The 16,323-nt window shown below is 36.0% G+C and overlaps 2 protein-coding genes and 1 long non-coding RNA gene across 4 annotated transcripts; 2 read left to right on the top strand and 1 right to left on the bottom strand.

Annotated features, from left to right (window-relative positions):
• Positions 1-2,539: 2,539 nt before the first annotated feature.
• Positions 2,540-3,457, top strand: mespbb (mesoderm posterior bb; the record flags this gene model as incomplete). The annotated part of the gene is made up of 2 exons (XM_079450924.1): positions 2,540-3,298; positions 3,404-3,457. The coding sequence occupies 2 exons, from the start codon at positions 2,540-2,542 to the stop codon at positions 3,455-3,457; spliced, it is 813 nt and encodes a 270-aa protein (XP_079307050.1).
• A 5,402-nt stretch (positions 3,458-8,859) lies between these two features.
• LOC306890626 lies at positions 8,860-11,379 on the top strand. The gene is made up of 5 exons (XR_013786290.1): positions 8,860-8,949; positions 9,627-9,679; positions 10,242-10,376; positions 10,449-10,541; positions 11,260-11,379. It is a non-coding gene; the product is annotated as an uncharacterized lncRNA (long non-coding RNA).
• Positions 11,380-11,962: 583 nt separating this feature from the next.
• On the bottom strand, positions 11,963-14,539 carry LOC306890089 (class I histocompatibility antigen, F10 alpha chain-like). 2 transcript variants are annotated; one of them, XM_079449593.1, is made up of 6 exons: positions 14,127-14,539; positions 13,566-13,823; positions 13,136-13,417; positions 12,733-13,017; positions 12,551-12,657; positions 11,963-12,366 (listed from the first exon to the last, which is right to left on the bottom strand). In XM_079449593.1, the coding sequence occupies exons 1-6, from the start codon at positions 14,179-14,181 to the stop codon at positions 12,265-12,267; spliced, it is 1,089 nt and encodes a 362-aa protein (XP_079305719.1). In that variant the 5' UTR covers positions 14,182-14,539; the 3' UTR covers positions 11,963-12,264. The 2 variants fall into 2 exon arrangements, with proteins under 2 accessions (XP_079305719.1, XP_079305720.1); XM_079449594.1 differs by having other exon boundaries at positions 11,970-12,366; positions 13,136-13,411.
• Between the last annotated feature and the right edge of the window lie 1,784 nt (positions 14,540-16,323).

The raw sequence follows: 16,323 nt of genomic DNA, 5'->3' as shown, positions 1-16,323 counted from the left end.
TTTTGTGTTCTGCACAAGTCATGCAGATTTGGAATGACATAAGGGGGTGAAAAAAATATTTTTGGGGTGAACTTAACTGAAAACTTCATCAAATCAAGTGTTCTATCATTATACTCTGGGAACGTACGTATATTTACCTGGCTTTTTTTAGAATGGGCACCACATACTTGTTTTTCTCACAATGCAATGTCATGTTTCTCATGATTTGCAGCACTGCTTTCCCAAGATATTTTGTTTTGCTTCACACTCAGGGTGCAAAATGCTGCACACCTCGAGAAGATTGGAAAAAAAACATTGAGATTCCCATGGGAATGTTAAGAGGACAGACGATTTGGATATAGTTGTTTCTCAATTGAATCTATAACATCACTTGCATCAGTATTGAATTGAAACACAAGCCGTAAAAAATAATTTAGGATCATGAAGGGACACTTGATCTTATAAAACCGTGGTGATCCTGGTTGTGAAGTAATCCAAGATAACTCTCTCACCCACCGGCCCTCTGAGGTGCCAAAGACCACCGCAGTCCTGGCACCTCTGGTTTGGATTCCCAGAGGGTGAGATGAGGGTTACATGCAAACACAACCACAAAGGTCAAACCAGGTTCTCGAAAGGACATGTCAGAGAGAATGTCTTCATTATTGTGAAATAACTTAAAAGGATAGATCAGCCAAAAATAATTTACTCAACATTATGTCATTCCAAACCCGTATGACTTTCTTTCTTCAGCAGAACATCAAATAAGTTACTTTGAAGAACGTTGGTAACCGAACAACACTGGCCCCCATTGACTTCCATTGTATGGACACGGAGACATTTCTCAAAATAGCTTATTTTGCGTTCCACAGAAGAAAGAGTCATACATGTTTTGAATGACACGGTGAACAAATGATGACAGATTTAGTTTATACCAAATGATCTCCGTCGTCATTTTAAGGCATATTTTTGATCAATTCACCACAAAAGCAGCACATTTATGCAAGATTTTATCCAAGCAATGGAGCATTATTTGTTTGGGTTGATGTTGAGAGATGTTTTGTCAAATTGAACTTTTGACTTTTGTTGGGAGAGGTCGCGAAGACTCTGGTGAACTGCGTCTCACAGGTTTAACACCTCGCGGTTCTCAAGTCACCACGTAAAGGTGCCAGTCTAAACATTTCAGAACTCCCACACGCCTTCAAAGACTCTAAGTGTATATACAGCAGAGAAATGCTCTATAAGAAACGCCTTCGTTTTTATAACAGCTTTGGGGATTTTCAAAGGTTAAATTAAGCTTTTTTCCAGTTCAATACAGTTAGAAACTTTAAACTAAGTTTAAAATGCATAATGAAAACACCAGAAGTATATAAATAACAAAACAAAAATTCAGAAAGCTTTTCTCCCGTCAATGACAGTACATTGAGATAATGGGTCTTGGTATTGTTTGGTCAGCCTCATTACATCAGTTACATGTGTGGTGTGAAATTCCATTAAAGTTTCACACACAAAACAGAACGGTGAATTTGCCTTTAATGTGACCCATTAGAGGTGTCATTTAACACCCCGGCTGTGAGAGAATGACCAGTGCCTGTGTCCGTATGCATCTGTGACCTATTGACCACAACACAATCTGTAGTCTGTCAACAGTCATCAAACGGTATATTGTGCCATTATAATAAAGAAACCGTTCCAAATTTTCATTGAATCACCATTTGTAGATGTATTGTGGTCATTCAAGTTCAGTGTCTGTTGAATTTCAACTAAATGAAACCTCAGGAGTGACAAAGTCATCCAACAGCAATGTGAAAGACCGACAGCATGACAAGGCACATGAAAACTGTGAGTAAAAAACCCCATAGAAAAATATTTTTCTTATATGTACTAATATTGCTATTTCTAAGAAGTGAATATTAACACGTTTTCTTTGCAGTATTTGAGGTCAGAAGAAAATACAGAGCATATTTTGTGTCATTTTGACATGTTTCTCCAGTTTTCATTTTCTGCACATAAATTAAAATAGAAAAAAATGATATTCAAGATTTGGGAGAAATATTGTTAGCAGTTCACCGAATTAAACAAAAATGATAATTTCACCTAAACACATACCTGCTGTATATAGCATTCAGAAAAAAATATTTTGAAATGGTCTATTAATATTTTCGCCGGCTGTATGTAAATTGATATATTAGCGCTGTAAATAAATGTATAAAATCAGCACATAACAATGTCAGCCATGTACTGAAAATATCTAAATAGCTCGAGTTGATGTTAAAAACAGTAGTGGAAGAAAATGTGATCATGCTGTGTAGGGGTGAAAAATCACACATAATGACTCAAATCTTCAGGTTCCCAGACAAGGCACCCACCCTCTCTCTCTCTCTCTCTCTCTCTCTCTCTCTCTCTCTCTCACAGTGACCACGGTAGCCTTGCATAGGACAGACAGTGGAGGCCTGGAGAGGCCTGCAGAGGTGTCACTTCACACCTCTGTGGCTGTTGTCTTGTATAAAACCTTCCTTCGGCAGACGTTCAGGTATCACTTGAGCATCTCTAACCACACAGAATGGATATTTCTCCTCCTCTCCTCAGCTACATGACACAGAACGACTGGAGCTGCCCAAGCTCAGACTCTGAATTCTACAACATCTCGTCTCCTGAAGCCGTGTCTCCAATCTACATAGACTTCTCCCCCTCGGCCCAACCACAGAACGGTTCATCTCCACCCCTTTCACAGCACTCCGGAGGTGGCAAAGCTCCCGCTTCTTTGCGTGAGGAAGGTGGACGTTCTCACGTCGGGACCAGAAGAATGAGGTCCAAGAACCCGAGCAAACAAAGACAGAGCGCCAGCGAGAAGGAGAAGCTCCGAATGAGGGACTTGACGAAAGCCCTCCATCACCTCAGGACTTACCTGCCTCCTTCTGTGGCTCCTATCGGTCAAACCCTGACAAAGATCGAGACGCTTCGCTTGACCATCCGCTACATCTCGTATCTTTCATCTCAGCTTGGACTCAGTGAAGATTCTCTTTACCAGATGAAGGACATGAGAACTTCTAGATACCAAGAGTCGCCTCAAAATCAGACTGAAGGGTTTTGCTGTTACAATTCGCCGCCAGCATACTGGGGATATAGAGATGAGCTCACGGCACACCAAGAACTGAACCAAAGCACTTTCAAACCAGAACACGTCTCGAGGAAGACAGAAATTAATCTTAATCAAGTTTGCATGAACGTGGAGACACCGGCGTGTGACGACTCGCTCAACTCCAGCCTGGAGTCTCTGCTGGAATATCCGTCATATGCCAATACAGCTTTAACATATCAAGTATGTATTTTAAACATTCACCATGAATGCATATAACTTAAATGTGGATATTTTGGGCTTTAAAAGGAAAATGAATTAACTTACCATCCCTTTCTCTCTTTGCAGAATTATGGAAAAGCTGTGCACTGTACGAGCATAGCACCAGAGTTCTGGGGATAAAAATGCATTTGACTGTCACACATGTCAAATCTTATGTACTGCCTCAACTGTACAGTATTTAATGTATTTTAACAAGTAGCTTTTTCATTATAAGATTTCTATTTTATTATGATTTATATTTTGTATGTTATCTTATTTGTACAAAACAACACTAATTTATTTATATTTATAATAAAAACATTTGATATACATAATGTATTGCACACTGTCATTTAATTTGAACATGATTTGAAATCTATTTGTAACTCTTTTGAGATGGCACAAGGGTGGTTGACAAAAGAGTTTATGGCATAAAATCATGCATAACAACAGAATGTAGTTTGAAATTTGTTGTTTAAAGTAGTTTTAAAAGATGGACAGCACATAACTCAGGAAGATATTGCAGTTATAGCCTGATATTTCAATTTAAATTATTCAAATGTTAAATAGTTTAATGTCAATTGAATACAGTTAAAAAGCTAAATTATTTATCATATATATACCAACACTTTTATTATGTATAATTTATTTCATTGTTATAATTTATTTATTTTCTTGTTTATTGTTATGTAATGTAACCCTATTTCTCAATATCTTTTTGTAATCATTTATGTTTGTTAAAAAACAAATAAAAAACATAAATACTGTTAAAAAGCATAAAGATTTACATAAAAAATGGGGGAGACAGAAAAGTCAAAAATAATTAACACAATGTCAATATCTATTGTTTCCAGAAGGGGGCGCTATTGTACATTGCAGCTGTCCTGCATTATTTTTGTTGCTTTGGGTTTGTATACACTCAAGTCTCCATTTATTTTTTGTTACACATGTATTTCATGTTTTAAAAGTGTGGGATAAACTTAACCAAGTTTTTCTTATTTTATGATTCAACACAATCTAGATCAAGATTAATCTGCGTCGTTTTTTGATTGTATGCATATCTGTCTTGACCTCACATTTCTTTCGTTAAAAACAAAAGCTCGTAGCCTATCCGTATAATATCATGCATAAATATTATTTTCGAGACTAAAGCTTAACAGGCTTTTGTGACAGATGATTGCAGCATCAAGGATCTATTGATGACACATGTTTCATTTACATGTAAATTACACACCTCATAATCCTGATAGTTTTAAGGCAGCATCCCATGTCCCAGCAAGCACATCAAACCCCAAATGCCATTATAGCTACTTTATATAACAATACAAATATATATAAACTTGTATATGGTTTATTATTTATTATCAGAGAATAGTCAAAATAAGACTAACAATTTGTGGTTTGTGGTAAATACAATGGTAACCCAACAGATGTGTTTATTTCGTTTCAAAATCTGAGAGCCTTTTGATACTTCATTTTTCGATTATCATTATAAATATCTATCACATATCAGCATTATATCAGGCATCATGCCATGCATGATCAGTCATGGAAAAAGATATACAGCCAGACATGTCATTTAAGGACCTTATACAAAATGAAAAAATGGAAGATTTCATACTTTACATTTACAATTGATACCCTTATTTTTTTAAATAGTTTCTATTTATTCAATAAAGACATTGTATTTGATTTTCAAAGCCGTTTCATCTCTATCAGCATCCAGGTACTAATCAGGTCTGTGCAAATAGAACCTCTTTCTTAATAAACTACAAGTCAACAAGAAAGCTTCCTCGCACCTCCAAGTCTGGGCCGGATGATCCCTTCAAAAGCTTGAACTTCATGCATCCTTATCTTCATAATCCTCTAATGTGAGAGAGGTCGAGAGGCCTCGTGTTTCATGACAGAGGTGTCAGATAATTAGAACCGAGACTCTGCTTTGGTTACCCTTGACCCTGCGAGTGATATGCTAATGCAAAGCTCAATACACAGTTTACAGATCACTAGGAGGAAAGGATTTAGACAATTTAGTTATTTACCTCAAATCAACATTTAACCAGGCAGGAGAAGAAAAACACACGGCATTGGTGTGCTAATCGACCTTTGATGCTTTAGGAAAAACTAAGAAAGACACTAAAAAGGTTGAAGTGAGCTCATTTGCAGAGAGGCTCGAGACTTTAAATCAACATTCTGTAGACCTCACAGGAAACAGCAAAATGTTAAATGATTGCATATCTTTACAATTGAAAATATAACAACAACAAAAAAAAACTCCTCTCTCTTCTCTCAACAGGTAGTAGTCTTGCTTTTGTTGAAACTAGTAACTTTATATTAGCACCTATCGGACTATTGCTCTTTTATGACATATCGCTTATTGCTCCCTGAACTTTTTGTAAGTCGCTTTGCATAAAAGCCTCTGCTAAATGACTAAATGTAAAAACTAATTTTTTAAGTTTGTAGTTATTTGTTCATTTTTGACAAAAAATCCATTTAGTGCAGGTCAGCACCGGGCAGGAAGCATCAAAAAGTGACACATCTTGATCTGGGAACCATTTCCATTCCCTGCTTGCATTTAAACTGTAATCCATAAACCTGTAAGGTCACTCAAAAAACAACAACTGGATCTACAGCAAAAACGTCCAGATTTCCTCCTCTTGTGGACCTGAGTTTTAAGAAACTTCAAAAAAGTTGCCAACACTGTCTTGTGAGCTTTTATGTTACCTCTTTCTTTAAAGTATTTAAATGCATTCAAAACTTAAAATGCAAATGTGACCCTGCAGTGAAAACCCAACCAAAGTACAATTTGGGTTTTTTCCGGTTTTCTATCAAATAATCCTACGTAATATAAAGAACATACTATAACATTTATATCTTTATCTTTAAGTAATGTCACGTCAAAGATTCGAAATCATAGTAAAATGAATGCTTGATATCAAACGTTGAAGCTTATTATCTCAGAATAAGACTCAGACTTCAACATGGTTTTGCCAGACAGGGTCACATATTTAAATGTATACATTTTAAACAGATTACCTTCTATAAGACAATAGTAAAGAAAACATTTTGGGTTGTTATAAATATGGACAAAAAATCTGGATTTTACCCAACGATCCAGCATATTGTTACAATTAAACCTGTTTGTCCGTTTTAACTCAAACATACGTTTATTTTATGAAGCAGCTAAAAGTTCTTTGGTTCCCATGAAGCTCTCAGAGGTGGAAGTCAGTTGTCTAAACAAAGACCTGTGAACATGTGACACATTACAGGCTGCACACTTCACGAACAAAGGTGTTACTCTGAGAGACCGGGCTCATTCAACAAGACGTAAAGATAAAAAGAGAATAAGACCCTGAAGTGTTTCGACTTAATATGGCTGCTGTCCTACTGAAACGTTGTCTCTCCGTGAGAAAGAGTTTTATTTCATAATTCATTATTCCGAGTCTCCTTTATGTTCGTCACAGGATTTAGCAAATATATAACCAATAAAAAGCATTTAAAAGTTGTCAACTTTGACAACACACTATGTAACCTCTTATAAAGTACAGTGTTTTTTTTCCATTTCATGAAGTTTCAGAAGGACAGTGACGATATTATTAATCCAATTTAAGTTTTAAGATTTAATATAATATGCAACTCTGTTGGTTAGGTTTAATGCTATGAAATGTGATGGTTAAGCATTACAGGAACGATCAGACTAAAAACAATCTCAAACAAAGATTTTACTTCATGTTCTCAGATTAAAAGGAATTAAGCACAAAAATGCATAAAGCAATACCCTTCAAAGAAAAGAACTTAAATACTTTAGCCAAGTTAAATCAAACTAAATCTTGAACTTGTACTGTTTTTTTAACCACTCCAGTCACCACCTCCCACCTGTGCATGTGCTGCGAGTTTTCCCAGAGACCCCCTGCCCCTGGTGTGATGTCTCTCCTCTGCTTTGAAATTCCTAAGCGCCTTCTGAAGGTGCAATGTCACACCTCTTCTTCTAGGATATATTGAGCTGCTGCCTTCAGCTGTCCAGCATTCACCCAGGTACTAGAGAACGAACAGCAAACATCTCCTCAGCTTTGGAAAGATCACAACCATGGAGTTCAACTTCTCTCCTTTGATGCTCCACGGAGACAAATGCCAGAACGGACATTCATCCAGCATCGATGCTGGGTATTACAGTACCAGTGGCAGCCTTTCTCCAAGTTCCACCGTCGATTCTGGATGTTTTTCTCCCCCTGCGAACTGGTGGTTAGCTGGCAGACTCCACGAGGCTACTGGAAACGCTGACAGTCAACCTGCAAAGAAACCCAGGATGGTTCTACCACCAGAAGGAAAAAAACGTTCCAGGTCGAAAAATCCTGGAACGAAGCGTCATACAGCCAGCGAGAGAGAGAAACTCAGAATGAGGGACCTGACAAAAGCCCTGCATCATGTCAGAGGCTTCTTGCCTCCATCTGTGGCTCCTGCTGGACAGACCCTGACCAAGATTGAGACCCTTCGCCTCACCATCGGCTACATCTCGTACTTGTCAGCTCAGCTGGAACACGGTCAAGAGATCCCCAGTCATGAAATAACACAACAAAGCTACTCGCAAGATACATCAGACAGACTTCAGAGCGGAACCTGGTGTCTGGATGGAACACAAGAACAGTTTCAGGACAGCACCCAGTACAGTTCAACATTCACCGCCTTTGCGGATTCAACACAACAGATGGAAGCAAACTTTCCATCAACATCATACAACAGAGATGCACAGTCCTATATGGTAAGGATGCTTTTATATGAAACATTTATCCAGTTTTCTGCATCGTGGTTGTGTATGAACAACAATAATTTTTTGTTTGAAAATGTTGATGGTTTTACTTTTTCTTGTACCTTTTTTTAATCTATATATGTCTCTTTTCTTCAACAGTTTCCTTGCACAATGACACAAAATGCAACAGACTACAGCCATGCATTTTTTCAATAAAGAAGGCCAAGAGAATTGATGCCAAGAAAGATGCTCACTGTGTGATCTAAAAACGATGCTTTGTTTATGTTGTAATTTCATTATTCTTAATTATTTATCAGATAAACTATTTTTCTACTGAGTACATTTGTATTTATTGCATATTTATTATTGTTTTAAAATAAATGCATTTAATATTACTTTTTATCTGGTTGTTTTATTTAAAGTGAAACATTGCCTTTATAAAATCTTACCTGTTACAATGACTACTCACAGTTAGAAAAATACCACGGCAGATTTGCAAGCATTACTTTCACTTGTCAATCTACTTTAGGCTTATAAAAATAAAAGGGAAAAGATTTAGACCTACCTGTCCATCATCTCTGCACTGTAAAAAGTGCACAAGGCATGTCTTTACTCTAAAGCAGTTTTTGACCTTGATCTGACTTAAAACATTTGATTTTCTGTCTAGCCATCGTTGTAACGTAAAAAGTTTGGTTGATTCAAATTAAAAGTAAGACTTGTTAGTGTAACGTAAATACATGTCTTTGAAACAACTTAAAAATATTACGTTCCCATTATCACGTGGTGTCTAACGTAACCCGTAGTCGAGCGTGAGGACGTTCATCTCTCCGCCATCTTCTTACACCGCATGGATGAACACGGCTTGGAAAAACGACAATATCTAAAATCGGTAAGTAATTCCAAAGATACGTTTGGGTTTATTATTGAAATCATATACGTATAATTACATAAACTACTGTGATATACTGTTGTTTTACATACGGTTAGTATTACGATGGAAGGGTCTAACTCGGCTACCAAGTTTACAAGTTCCCCTCATCACTATGAAGTTAAACTGAGTGGAAATAAAATAATTATTATACAAGCAAATAGGTTAGATGGGTTGATATTGAAAAGAAGTATAACTGCTGTTTCGTGTATGCTGGAGTGCGATACTCATAATGTGAGTTTGTCATATAGAAAATACATGCCCGCTTTAGACGCTTTGTATGGGCTTAACACTATTATGAAGATTTATTTTTATAACGATGATTATTTGCTATTTAAGAAAGTAGTTTTTACAATGTACTCGTTTAACACTTAACGTCAGCTCAGCTAAAAATTGTGTGCACGAGACTGCGAGTGTCTTCCGAACGCTAACGTCTCTCATTTATGATTAACCCTAACCCAAGCTATGTGCGCGAAACGCATATTAACGTTAAGGCCCAAACACATGACTTCAAGTGACGGGCATCAACACATAATAACATATTGCGTCTACCAGCATACCCTGTAAAGAAGTCGCCTGTTTAGATTTTACGTTATGTGTGAGCCCAAGTTTCTTATAATTCTCTTTGTCTTTTGTAGGATAGGGTAACGTTTTTCAGGGCAGGTTCTGAATAATCCAGTCACGTGAAAAAGTAAGTAATTTGCACCTTAATTATTGCTTTGTATGGTCAGTTTTGTAATGTATCGTTTTCTCTTCTATGCTCTTCCTAACCCCTCTCTTTGGCAAGTAACTCGATGTAGAAATGCAAAGACTGTGGTGTCACCAAAGCCAAGCGTCCTGAGCTTCTCAAGCATTTTAAGCTTGATCATAGGCATTTTGGACATCGTCATCCTTATCCTCATTGTTCATTTAAAACTTAGAGTTCTCTGAAGAGCCACATGTCGAGGAGGCATCCTCAACATCACCTTCAAAAAGATGCTTTGACAACTTATAAATGCATGCTTTGTGAATACAAACACACATAATCGTTTAAAGAGTATTTCCATCACATTGGGCAGCACCTGATCAAGAAACACCCTTGCTTGGCAGAAAAAGGATCATTCAATGGTTGCTAAGGGTGGACACTGAAAACCAAAGCCTCAGATCATGCTTTTCCAGCAAAAAATGTTAAACATATATGTATTTTTACACCTAGTTTTGAAAGTAATATCAGGTTCTTTACGAAGTCCATTTTCTGTTTCTCTTTCTTGCAGATTAATGCTGAATTTTTGCGCATCAAGATTTTTGGCTTCTTTGGACCGACACAGCTCTCAACTTCTCCAGGTTATTAGGAGCAAAGGGGGAGTCCTCCATAAAAAACGAAGGATACTATTAATGTTATGGATCAGGTATTGGTGGATGCTATTAGAATTGTTAGAATTCAATAGTGTTTTCGTCTAATAAAACTGTACATCTTGTAGAGTCTGGACATAGACATCATAAGAGAGTGCCTGCTGAAGTGCCTCATCATGTACCTTGGTGAAGATGCAAGCTGACTGATCAAAGAATACCAGGTAATTCTGCAGAACATAGTTTTTTTTAAGAATGTTGTTAACAGCACCCCGTTCACTTGCATTAGTTTTGTGCCATACAATAGAAGTGAATGGGAGCTGTGCTGTTCTGTTACCAACATTGTTCAAAATTCTGCTGAAGAAATAAAGTCATACAGGCTTGAAATGAAAAGAGAGCATGTAGATAATGACAGAATTGTCATATTGAATGTCAACAACAAGTGCTAGTTTACCCAAAAGTGAAAATTATATTATTTAACCGTTCCAAACCTGTATGATTTTCTTTGTTCTGCTGAACACAAAGGAAGATTATTTTTGGAAGACTGTCAGTAACCAAGCAGATCTCATCCCCCATTTGCTCCCATAGTATAACTTTCCTCATGTGGCAGTTAATAGGGAATAAGATCTGTTTGGTTACATGCATTCTTTCAAATATAGTTCTGTGATCATCAGAAAGAAGTTTATAGATAACACCACTCATTCTTCTCCTAAAAACTCCCCTGCTTCCTCTCACTTCCGTCACTACAACCAACGTGACTTTTCAGGAGTTATATTACTGCGCCGAGGTTGAAGTGCTGCGAAGTGCTCTTCCGCCATTCATTATCATGTTTAACTTCCGGAGTAGGAAAGCTAACTACATTTTAAAAATAATTATTCAGATGTGAAAGGAGTGTTTTTCCTTCGACAGTCCCTCAATTGCTCTGTTCTTGTATGTTTTTAGGCTGACCAGAGGGAGGAAGCGGAGAGAGAATTTGAAAAGACCACCATGGCAGTTTTTGTGGTCCGTGAAAGTGATGCTCTCAGTCGTGCACTGGACATTGTGAAAACTGTTATACTGTCAAACTCTTATACTGTCAGTGTTTGTATAAATATATAATAAACATTGACAATTTTTCACAATACAACATTTCTCTAAAGGTTTATGTGTTTACATTGTTATACAGTTTGTACATTTTTTACATTAATATTTAAAATGACATTTGTTTGAAAGTAAAGTAAAATAATTAAATGTTTTCTCTTTGTATAAACTTAAGACAAAGTATAATTTGAGATTTCATTCAATTTAAAGATTTTATTTGGTTCAAAGAAGCTTTTTGCTTTCAAAAGATTTAATTATCCATTATTAGCCAAAGAAAGAATTTTAAGTTTAGCCAAAGTAAGAATTTTAAGTTTAGCCAAAGTAAGAATTTTAAGTTTAGCCAAAGAAAGAATTTTAAGTTTAGCCAAAGTAAGAATTTTAAGTTTAGCCAAAGAAAGAATTTTAAGTTTAGCCAAAGTAAGAATTTTAAGTTTAGCCAAAGAAAGAATTTTAAGTTTATCTAAAGTAAAGTAATTAGTTGTAACAAGTTGACGCAATTTTTTTACTTTGATCCAATGAAACACTTTTTTCAGTGTGAGCATGTAAAAAATCTATTTAAACCATAGTAAAATGACGTTCAAAAGTCTTTATTGTATTTTTTAAGAATCATTACAAAATTGCAATAGTAAACATAAAGATTTATATTATAGTTACTGCACAGTGCACATTAAAATTCATAACATTAATTTAAATTGGCTGATACCTGCCCACTCTATACAATAGATGAAATAAAGTCACAAGTGTTTACATGTACAAAACTGTCAATATTGTCTGAAGGTTATATTGCTAAACATAGTCCATCGCTGCATATTTGTTTGCCTAATGCATTTATTTCATTGTTTATTTGAAATGAAACAACTTGATTTATTACTGAACATTGTTTAAAGAAGTCTCTTCACTGGATATCTGTAACTCAGTGCCACCAAAATTACAGACTTGGTCACATTGTGTCCACACTTTCCTCAGACCCTGAAAATAAAAAAAGTTCAATAATTAAAAATAATATATAAATCAAATAACAAAGCCCTGTCATGTATAATTATTTTTTCAGTAAAATAGTAAAAAAATAAAACCACTTTATGTGAATACTACTATTAGGGAAAATAGGTAAATAAATTTTTTGACATACTAAAAAATATTAGACCTGTATTACCTGTATATACCTATATAGAATTACAGCAGCAACAGCCCCAAAAATCAACGCCAAAGCCGTTACAACTGAGAAAATCATTGACTTAAATGGTGTCCCATGATCATACTCTGAAACATAACCCATGAGTTAAGTTCACATATAGACAACATATTTTAATTTAGTTTTTTTATACTGTCAGTAACCTAAACTGATGTCCAGTTTGTTGTCAAGACTGAGATGTGTGGCAGTGCAGGTATATTTGTGTTTCTTTCTCTGTTCTTCTGCACTGATCTGCAGAATCTTCCTCATCTGGTACGTCCCGTCATCATTGGGCAGAAGATCTCCTCCGGTGATCTCATGATCAGACACAGGCTGCCCGTCTCTGAACATGGTCAGACTGATGTGTCGAGGGTAAAATCCTGTTGCCAAGCAACTTACTTGAGAACCAAAAGACAGTTCTTTCTGAAAAAGCCTGATTTTGGGCTTCACTGTTAAAAGAAAGATTTTTCTCACAGTAGGTTTTTCTTTTCCCAACAATATCACAGCTAGAACGTATATATTAAATAGCAAAAAAAGACGTATATACAATATTTTCAGCCATCTTACCTTTTCTATTTATTATATTTTTCCTTGTTTCAGTGTAACCCTTGAGAATTTTTAGGCAGGTTGGGAGATACAAATGTTTATGTCGTTGCATAGAGACTTCAAGATGGACTTTCAGCACCTGTGCTGAGATATTTAAAGTGCCCTGGTATGTAAAATTATTGTCTATATATCGCAGCTCATCTGTGGTGAATCCTTCGCAGGCGTCCCGTGTGATCATTTGTCCCGGTTCACCACTTTCCTTCATCTCACACAAAACCAGTCTTTGCAACACAACACCTGTAACTGAGAGCAAACACAATAAGCTTTTGCAACAAAGTATTCACTATTACTATTGTTTATGCTTTGGGGTAAGGATGTGATAAAAACTTTACGTGCTCCTTTTCATGTCTTTCAAGTTGTTTTAAATCAAAAGAATAACTGCAATATTTACCCACAGTTTTATTCAGTGTGTTTGTCGCTACTGCCCATTTTTCCCGAAAAGATGATTCTATGTAGTCACTAATGGCGAGGAGAACATTAGAATCAAACACATGATCTTCAGCTGTTGTGTTTCCTCTTTGAATGAAGGTCTTTGTTTCACCGTTATAATACTGAACTCTGACATCATCCAACATAAATGTGTAACTAAATTGAGGAAAAGGCGTTTGTCCCCTCATGTAGGTTGCAAGCAACCACAAAGAATGAGAGCCTGGGAATGACAAGACCATTATGTTCCTTTTTTTATTATTCCGTCATTTGCTACAGAGATTAATGAACAAAAATAAAGTGAAACAACTTGCATTAACAAAATGTTGTCATAAGCAGGTAAAAATGAATGTCATGGGGTCTAATATATTCACTGACTTTACATGCTTATAAATAATAAAATAAATTATATGCTTGCCTCATTTATCAAAATACTTATGGAATACACTACTAGATATTTCAAGAAGCAGGAAAAAAGTTTGGTTAAGAAAATATTGTCCAGAAAGTTAAAAAAATATGTTCTTACCTTTTGGAGCTGCAGTTGGAAGTGAAAGCAAAACCAGGACTAGAAGTTTATCCATAATGTGGATATTTATATTTTTTTGTAGTGCTCACAAATTGACTAACTTTAGAATATTGTCTTCCTTGTCCTCCTTGCTGTCTATCCTTGTGAATAATTCACAGAAATCCTACATAGTTTGTCGTCTCCAAAACAAATTTAGTCCCCCTGGTCCGTCATTCACTTCCGCCTTCAACACAATTCCCGACAGATCGTGTTTAACACTACTTTAGGACCGTCTTGCTGCTCTGGATCACATGACGTATAATTTAGTATTTAATTTTATTATATATATTTGCTGAATAAAGGCTATCTTTGTAAAATGAAGAAGATAAAAAAAATACAGAACATTTTATAAAGATAAACTAAAACTCGACAGCAGAGGGCAATATGCACATTTCCTAAATATTGGCACCTGTTAGTGTCAGCTCCTTTTTGTGAATAATACATCACATTTTGTGCCATAGTTCGATATATCTATAATGCAATTAATGAATTGATATTATATTTATTAAATAAATAATCAAAAACAATCTGAAATGTATACAACATATACAATGTTATTCATGAATAATAAATACATTTAGTAAAATAAAACAAAATGTTTAAATGTAAAAGAGAAATCACGTTTTGTGTCATAGTTCGATATATCTAAAATGCAATGAATAAATTGAAATGATATTTATTAAATTAATAAAAAAAAAATCTAAAATGTATACAACATATACAATGTTGAAGAAAATGAAGAATGAAGAAATACAAAAATGAAGAAATATAAATGTTTATCACAAATATCTTAATGGGTAAACTTCTTAGTGTTTTTAACGTTAACTGAAAAAAAATGTATGTTAAATAGCACAGATGAAGTCTCCACATTCCCCTGAACTATGGGGAATGTGTTAACAGAGCAAACTTGTCAGCTTTACATTCGGTTACCGTGGAAACACTTCCCATGGGCCCTGACCCCCATGAAGCTCTGATACAGCACTGTCATAACTCCAACACTAAGGGTCATGTGCAAAAATATGAAACGTTTTATGCATTACCTTCAGGTTTTGCTTTACTTTACCCCATTTCAGTGATATGTTATATGGTATATTGAATAGTTTATTATAATGTGCTGACACATCAATGCACTGACGTAATTCTTCGTCACAGAGTAAACAGAACACAATGTTGCATAAGCTAATGAAACCAGAGGAAATTAAAGTGATCTGGATCTGTGTGAAATATCCTCTCGCAATATCAGCTGCCTGTAGTAGGCAGTATGGTTATCGGCTGGACATCTTTTGGGATTTGTCAATACGGATTTCTGTGCAAGAGAGGGTTTATTTTTGCTGTTTTGATTTTTTACACGAAGCAGTAATAAGTTAAAGAATGACAACAGCCTTTCAAAAACAAACCAAAATCCTTTTTTCCTTGATTTGTGCCCGACTTTAGGATCGGTTAGCGGCCACTTTAGCCTTTTTTAAATTCAAGTCTTTGTTTGACTAACACATGACTGTTTGGGCCTTTAGTCCAATCACCTGACCAACATTGTGAAAGTGGATTGCTGACCTTCTATGAAAGATTTCTCTCATTCCATGTGATGTTGGTCTCTCTGCCTCCAGACTTCTCACGTCTTACCCTTGACCTTTCTGACCTGTTTCTCCGCCTCTTCAAATCCCAGCATCCTGATTTTTCCTGTTTAGTCCAAGTTCTTTATATGACGGGGTACCTCATAGCAGTGATTTTTCGTGGTTCTTCGTTGTGTGTGAGTTTACACCAGGCAGGATTCGAAGAGACGGATATGACCAATAAGTAAAGCATTTTTATTGTTCATTTCTCTGCATTAACCATATTGCATATTACTTTTCTCTCAGCCTCTTTCAGTGCATTATGGCATTGCGTAATAAATCAAAAAACGAAGTATCTTACCAACATCGCTGTTTACCTTCCGATGCTTTACAATTTGGCTTACCTGCAGCTTACTAGGAACAGAGAATATTGACCCCTCCTGCAGGGCACAGGGTTCTTTACGTTTATGTGCGCATGAGAAACATGCCCACCTGATATCAGCTGCACAAAAGGCATGTGTATTAAAGTCGTGACCAAAGTGATATCAGTGAAATAGAGGACTGAGATGAGCTCACAAATTGCCTGTGATGAAAATATTGAACAGAGC

This window comes from Barbatula barbatula (assembly GCF_947034865.1).
Source record: "Barbatula barbatula genome assembly, chromosome: 25".
NCBI classification, from domain to species: domain Eukaryota; kingdom Metazoa; phylum Chordata; class Actinopteri; order Cypriniformes; family Nemacheilidae; genus Barbatula; species Barbatula barbatula.
The sequence above is the reverse complement of the archived record's forward strand: the minus strand, read 5'-3'. Positions and strand labels throughout refer to the sequence as shown.